The 6496-nt window shown below is 37.8% G+C and overlaps 1 protein-coding gene across 1 annotated transcript in view; it reads right to left on the bottom strand.

Annotated features, from left to right (window-relative positions):
- Window positions 1-2863: 2863 nt before the first annotated feature.
- Window positions 2864-6496, bottom strand: part of arhgap9 (Rho GTPase activating protein 9) — a 40704-nt gene continuing 37071 nt past the window's right edge. Inside the window, exon 22 of the mRNA XM_020610193.1 lies at window positions 2864-5624. Coding sequence (XP_020465849.1) covers window positions 5438-5624 — 187 coding nt within the window. The 3' untranslated portion in view covers window positions 2864-5437. The remainder of the gene's footprint in view (window positions 5625-6496) is intronic.

Genomic DNA, 6496 nt, shown 5'->3' with positions numbered 1-6496 from the left:
GCTCCGGGGAATCCAGCACTGATGAGGTGATCATTCACTGCCCCAGGGTTCTAAACCAGCTGACTGCCTGTAGGTTTCCAGCCACACCATGTTAGACCCAGTAAGGTAAAACAATGAGTGTGTACATGAACATTCCTGGACATGCACTATCCTCAAGCCCTGTGTTTCCCCCCACATTCTCTGGTCACAGTGCAGCAGCAGGAGGTAAAATATATCCACAAATCCTTTAACTATCAAGTAATACTTTCTTTTATTGGAGAAAAAGTCTCACGAGCGAGAGTTTGTGAGACGTATATGAACCGAGTTACTTCTACATAGAAGTACTAAAACATACGCTCATTTTTTGAGATCTAAGATGATAATTCACCATTGTAAAATTGTAGATAAGCAAGAAAACAAGGAAAAGCATGTCATGGGCTCTTTAACAAGGTAATACATTGCATATAGTGTATATATTAAGACTTTTGACACATATTTCTCTCATATACATATCAGATCCATTCTTTTTTTTTACTCCTATTACCCTATTACAACATGTAAAAATGCACAGAACTACCAAAACATAGATGTCCTTAAATTTGGAAGAAGCCATACAGTGACAGTATTTTATCATGAAGAAAAGATTTGATGTACCTAGTTTTTTTTAGGCCAGGATAGCTACCTGTTCACATGTAGATGCAGTGAATGGATTAGGAAGGAACTGTCTGTAGAATTGACTACAGGATTGAAAAACATCTACTGTTAATTTAATATGCCACTCAAAGCCATAGGTTAGGTGTGCAGTCAACAAAACCGCTTGATGCCTACTAAGTATATTTGTTCTTCTTGTTTGTATATCCCGTGGTGTATTTCACTACAAATAGTTACCTTTATTTTAAAAAAATGATCAAAACACACATGCTGTTATTACTTTGTCCCAAAGCTAGTGAGTGCTCAAGAATATACAGTAGAAGTTTTCATTTTTGCCATTCATGCTGTGAAATCACAAGGTATTAGCTCTTCAGTTTAACTATGGTGCTCGACAGTCTATTTGGAGCAAGCAGTTAAAAGAAGACAAACTGGTTATTTATTTGTATCAAAAAGCAGTGGACTGCACATTTTAATAATATGCCTTACTAGGGGAAATGCATTTCCACTTTTCTGTGTGGGAGGCTAAAAGGGGCAAATAGTTTTTGGCATTTTTCTTTTGAGGGAGGAAATAAAACTTGCACTGTCTGTGTAATAACACAGAGCTGCTTTATTTCATTTAATTCTCAATTGTCCTATTCTTGTAATAATTTACATGTACTACAGCCTATTTTTGCACCCATGGAACAATAACGTATGACACATTTGGGATTAGATGTGGTGAGATGGTCAAGACTCATGATACATATAAGTTTGTGACTTCCTCCTAGTGATTGCAGTGTAGTCAATGTGAAAAGGGCTTCAGATGTATTCAGACACTGCGAGTAATCTGACAAAGCTTTGGTATGACAAGATAAGGCTGTGGTCTATAAGGTGTGAGTGAGCTTGTAGCATTCATGCATACAGTGCACCAAAGACACTTCTTCATAATGTCTGTGTGTGTATGTGTGTGTGCGTTTATCACCAAAGATATGTATATGTGACACCAACTGTCACACTGCTTTTGCATAGTTCCTTACCTGTTATTTCCTGTCCCAAAAAAAAAGACTGACTCAGTCTGCACACTTTTTTATATTAAGCATTTTAAATTTTTTACTGGCACAGATGCAAAGTTTGTATTAACTTTTCATATATATATATTTTTTTGCATGTTTGTGGATATTTGTAATAAAATTGTACATATGTTGTCACCAGAGTCTTGCGCTTTATTGGTTTGTCACATTACAAATGATCAAAGTTTTCTAATATTCTTAATAACCTTATGATACAGAATTTGTGAGACTGAAAATAAAGGTTTTAGACATTGCCAACATGACAGGTCTGAAGCTCAACTGTGACCTGTGCCACTCAGTTTCCCATCACAGTAAACAGTTCCCACTATACTCATGACTGCAGACTGCTTTATTACAGTGACTTTTTTGTGGCTTCGTCTATTTGCATAATGATTCATCAGAGGTGGCTGGATTGTGCCTCTGAATTCTGTGTGTTGCCGGGGTACGCAGGGGCTGAACAGCTCTGCTGATATTTGGTAAATGAGCTTTAGCTTAACGGTAGGCTGAGTAAACAATCAGCTAACCGTAACATTAACAAAACCACGCCAGGTGATGAAGGTCAGATACTTTTAGGTGCCACGCTTCAACAACATTTAGTGAACTGTGACACCAATGACTGGAGATTTTATGACACCGTCTTATAACTTGACTGGTTTTGGAGTTGACCGTGAGTAAGATGACATTTAAGTCTTGACTTATATGTGCGGTGTACAACACTTACCACAATCAGACAGCAGCATCAGCATCATTTGCAAACTGCTGCAAGTCCCACCCATGAGCAACAGGTTGTCAGACTGGGTGTAAAGTATTCTTAAGTTTCAATTCCTACTAACTATGTGAAAGAGCAAACATGTTCTGAACTGAGATGCATTTCACTTGTGGGTACTGTACTTCAACCTCAGCACCTGTGATAGCCATTATCCTGCTTAAGTGTCTTTTCACTCATTCCATCTTTATTTTTACAGGGTGGTCCACTAAGAGCAATTCATTCCCTTTGCATTTAACTAGCAACTACATTTAAAAGACCACCCAAAAGCTTTGCATAGCATCTTGGGCATAACAAGCAAAGACAAAAAAAACAAACCAAAAAAAGTTTATAGGACTGCAAATGAAGGGTAAAAATAAAAGTGAAAGATAATTTACATCAAATCTGCATTAACTAAACTCTAGACCCAACACAATAATGGATAATAACCACGTTAACACTAAAGATCGACATGCCACTCAGAACACAGGAAGAGTTAACAATGAACTCACAAGTTCAACCATTTCCAAAGAAGTCAGGAGATCTAACTTTAATTCTCCTGTTTATTCCACCACTGAGCAAGATACTGATCCCCATCCACTTCAAGCATGATTCTCCACAAACATTTCTTTCCAGGTCTCTTCTCTCAAATATACACAACTTAACAGACAATGCTATTCTGTAATACATAGGGAAGTTGTTTGCCCTATATACCTCTTCCTAAAAGAAAACAGGTTGATTAACAAACAGCTGCTCAAGGAGATTAGTCTAAAAGTAGACTTTCAAATTTGTTAAATTTACATTTATACAGTGAAAATTAAAATGGTTAGATGACAAACATTACGAAATGAAAATATTTTACAGGTGTTTTATGCTGTTGTTTGCAGACATTTTAATAAGTGCTCAAACCATGTTTCAGCCAGAAATAACTACCTACAGATGCCAATGGTCTTGAGTCAACGTTGTTGGATTTCATCAGTTCATGCATCAAAAATCAGTTGTAAGCAGATTTTTCCCAGCAGTACGTGCATGTGTGTGGGTGTGTGTGTGCTCGTTTGTCTACATTAGAAGTAATGACTGCACATTCGACTGTCACGCTTGCCATACAGGGCCACATTTTGCATTGCTTTACACTTATTAAGGAATAATAAGAGTGCCTTTATTCAATCACATAGCATTAAGTCAAAGAAAAGTCAAGGGAAAACAGAAGAGAAAAGGGCTGCGTTAAAAGGCAAAGTAATGGAGTTTGACTTTCACTGGCAACACACTGCTGATTAGGGTGGAGAGATGTTTCTGTGCGTCTCTGACCGAACGCCTCACAGAGCTACAGTCTACAGCAGTTTAATGCCACTGGATTTTTACTGACACCAGTTTTAAAAACTATATACTAAACTATTGAATGGTTTCAGTGTGTTACACTTTGATTTGCATAATAATGATAATTAAAGGAAACATATAATGTGAGAGGCTCTGGGGCTCCTGGCTGTCAAAAGACCAGAAAGAATTTGATGGATTGCATTACTGACGGAGGGATAAACGTACAACTAAGTAACTGTGATGACTGTGTGAACACAAGCATTTGGATCAAATAAACAAGTGTGGTTGTCTGTTTAAGTAGAAAATACTTCTATGTCAATCAAATACAGAGACCTTGGGAATCCACATTATGAGCCAAAGTTTGAATCAGCTACACATCATTTTAACCCCTCCTCACACACGCTCACGACTTGACATAATATGAACATAAAAATGAATAAATACTTCTAATAAAACTTTGCAAAATCTGAGCTTTTCCCTCCATCCCTCTTTTCTGTGCTTTGTCGTCTTCTGCCAAACCCACAGTCAATATAAAGTTACCAAAGCCACAGAGCGAGAGAGAGAGAGAGTGTTTTGGGGAAAATCCACATTTTTTAAACATATGCATTTCTAGTTCCTCTTTTGTTCTGTTATTAAAAGCAGCATTTGCACCAATCACAGGAGATACCATCACCCGCTGAGTCTCCAAGGCCGACTTACCTCCACACGCAAGCCATCGCTTGATAAAAACAACCAGACACATCCTGACCAGCTATCACAAAACATCAAATCATTTTAACTCTTTTTTTTTTTTAACTGCAGGTAATATTCTGCTAACACACAGTTCATTTAAAAGCAAATGTATTAGTTTGAGTTACGCCAAAACATGTTAAGATTACACACTGTATGAAAGTGCTACTAGTTTACAGACAGTATTTCACATATTTACAATAAGATTTTTAACTTAATCTGAGGAGTTTGCAGAAGAAAATAGAAGACAAGTTTGTACAACAAGGGAAGCTCTTAAGGGCCACACATTATTTTTCCACAGTATTATCTGGTACAAAGGAACATTCGCTGCCCGTTTGGCACATTCATCCCATCACTGAAATGAAGAGGTCTCTCACATGAACCTGAAAACTCATCTAGCAGTGTATAACTTCAGTGGAGATGCGGGTACATTTACACCCACAGCTTGCTTCCTGCCTGTTTGCATAATTTACAGTATATCAGTGCTAATACTGCAGCTGGGATCTGTCAATCCTTCCTGCAAGAGGTGCTGGAGCATGTGTTTTCACAGCGAGTTGATTCTGCAAAGTTTTGTTTCAGTGCTACATTAAGACATCCTTCCTCATATTTCTTGATAAATACACAGCTAGCTGGAGAAGATGTATCACTTTTATGGCTTTTTATATTTCCTGAACAAGTACAAAACATCAAGTAAAGCTAAAGAAGTGGGCTGGGCTCCACTTCTGCAGGCAAAGGCTCAAGTATCAATATAATTGTCTTGTTTTAACATAGTTTTATGTGAAGGACAGATGTCATTAGCAGCTTCTTGTTCTGATTCTTCTTTAAACCATAATTATCTTTTGATGTGAATAACATTTACACCATATGAGCCAATGGGAAAAGACTATAAACAATGCACTACCTGCACTTTTGTCAGATCAGAAAGAGCCCCCCCAAAAAAACAATCCTTCATCCCATCACCAAAACATCAAGAGGGACCTCTCGTTCCGAAGATGTGGTCACATTCACTGAGGATGAGCTCCACCGCCTGGTTCTGGTAAACCATATTCACCGCCATGTTGCCGTTGTCCCTTTCTGGACGCATCAGGGTTGGACCGAACACAATACCAATGTTCTGTGTGGTCATTCGGTTGGTTTCTGAATGTTGCAGCACTCTACAGGAAATGAGAACGAGGTAGACACAGGTTTAATTACTTCTTAGGGGGAAAAAATGGTTGTGGATAAAGGATTTTGAATTGTTACAAGCTTATGAATCAGAATTTTTAGTCACGCTAGTGGAACGGCTCTAGGGATGGCAGAGTCAGCCAGTCCACCACAATGTGTAGGATGAAGTATCTAACTACTGGATGGACTGCCGTGAAAATTTACACAGTCATGAATGATGTTGACGATGATTAAAACTAATGACTTTAGTATTCCTCTGACATTTTCTCCACTGTCACCATGAGGTTGACATTTGTGGTTTTAAGCAAAATGTCTCAACAACTACGGGATCAAATGCCATGAAATTTGGTAGACGTGCACATAACACCTCTGAATAAGTCATAATAACTCTGATCTTTCAGCCAGTGACATCATCAGGTCAAAACTTGGATTTAGATTTATTGATTTTCATTTATTTATTTTGGATTTGATTCATGGCTAAATTCCACTTAGCTTTATGCTAATGACATTTCCATTAGTCTCAGATGCAGTTTTTGCTTAATGCTAACACTAGACTAAAATGATAACTACATTAAATCAATGTTAGTTTGCTGACATTAGCATTTAGTTCAAAAGTACAGCCTCAAAGAGCCACTAACACGGCTGTAGATACATGGTCTTGCCTGAATTTATGATTAGGATTGTTGCTAACTGGCCATACAGCTTCATTCTTGTGGTCAGCATATGACATCTACGTGATTCTCGCAAACTCAGAACAAATAAAAGAATCAGCATTTCTACATTTGCCATTAACATCTTGTTCTTGCATGAATGTTTATGCCCATATATCTGCATGTTGCACACGTGTACTGCCTATTTCCAC

This window comes from Monopterus albus, unplaced genomic scaffold, assembly GCF_001952655.1.
Source record: "Monopterus albus unplaced genomic scaffold, M_albus_1.0 scaffold1.1, whole genome shotgun sequence".
In the NCBI taxonomy this organism is placed as follows: domain Eukaryota; kingdom Metazoa; phylum Chordata; class Actinopteri; order Synbranchiformes; family Synbranchidae; genus Monopterus; species Monopterus albus.
This window is presented reverse-complemented; position numbering and strand designations above follow the sequence as displayed.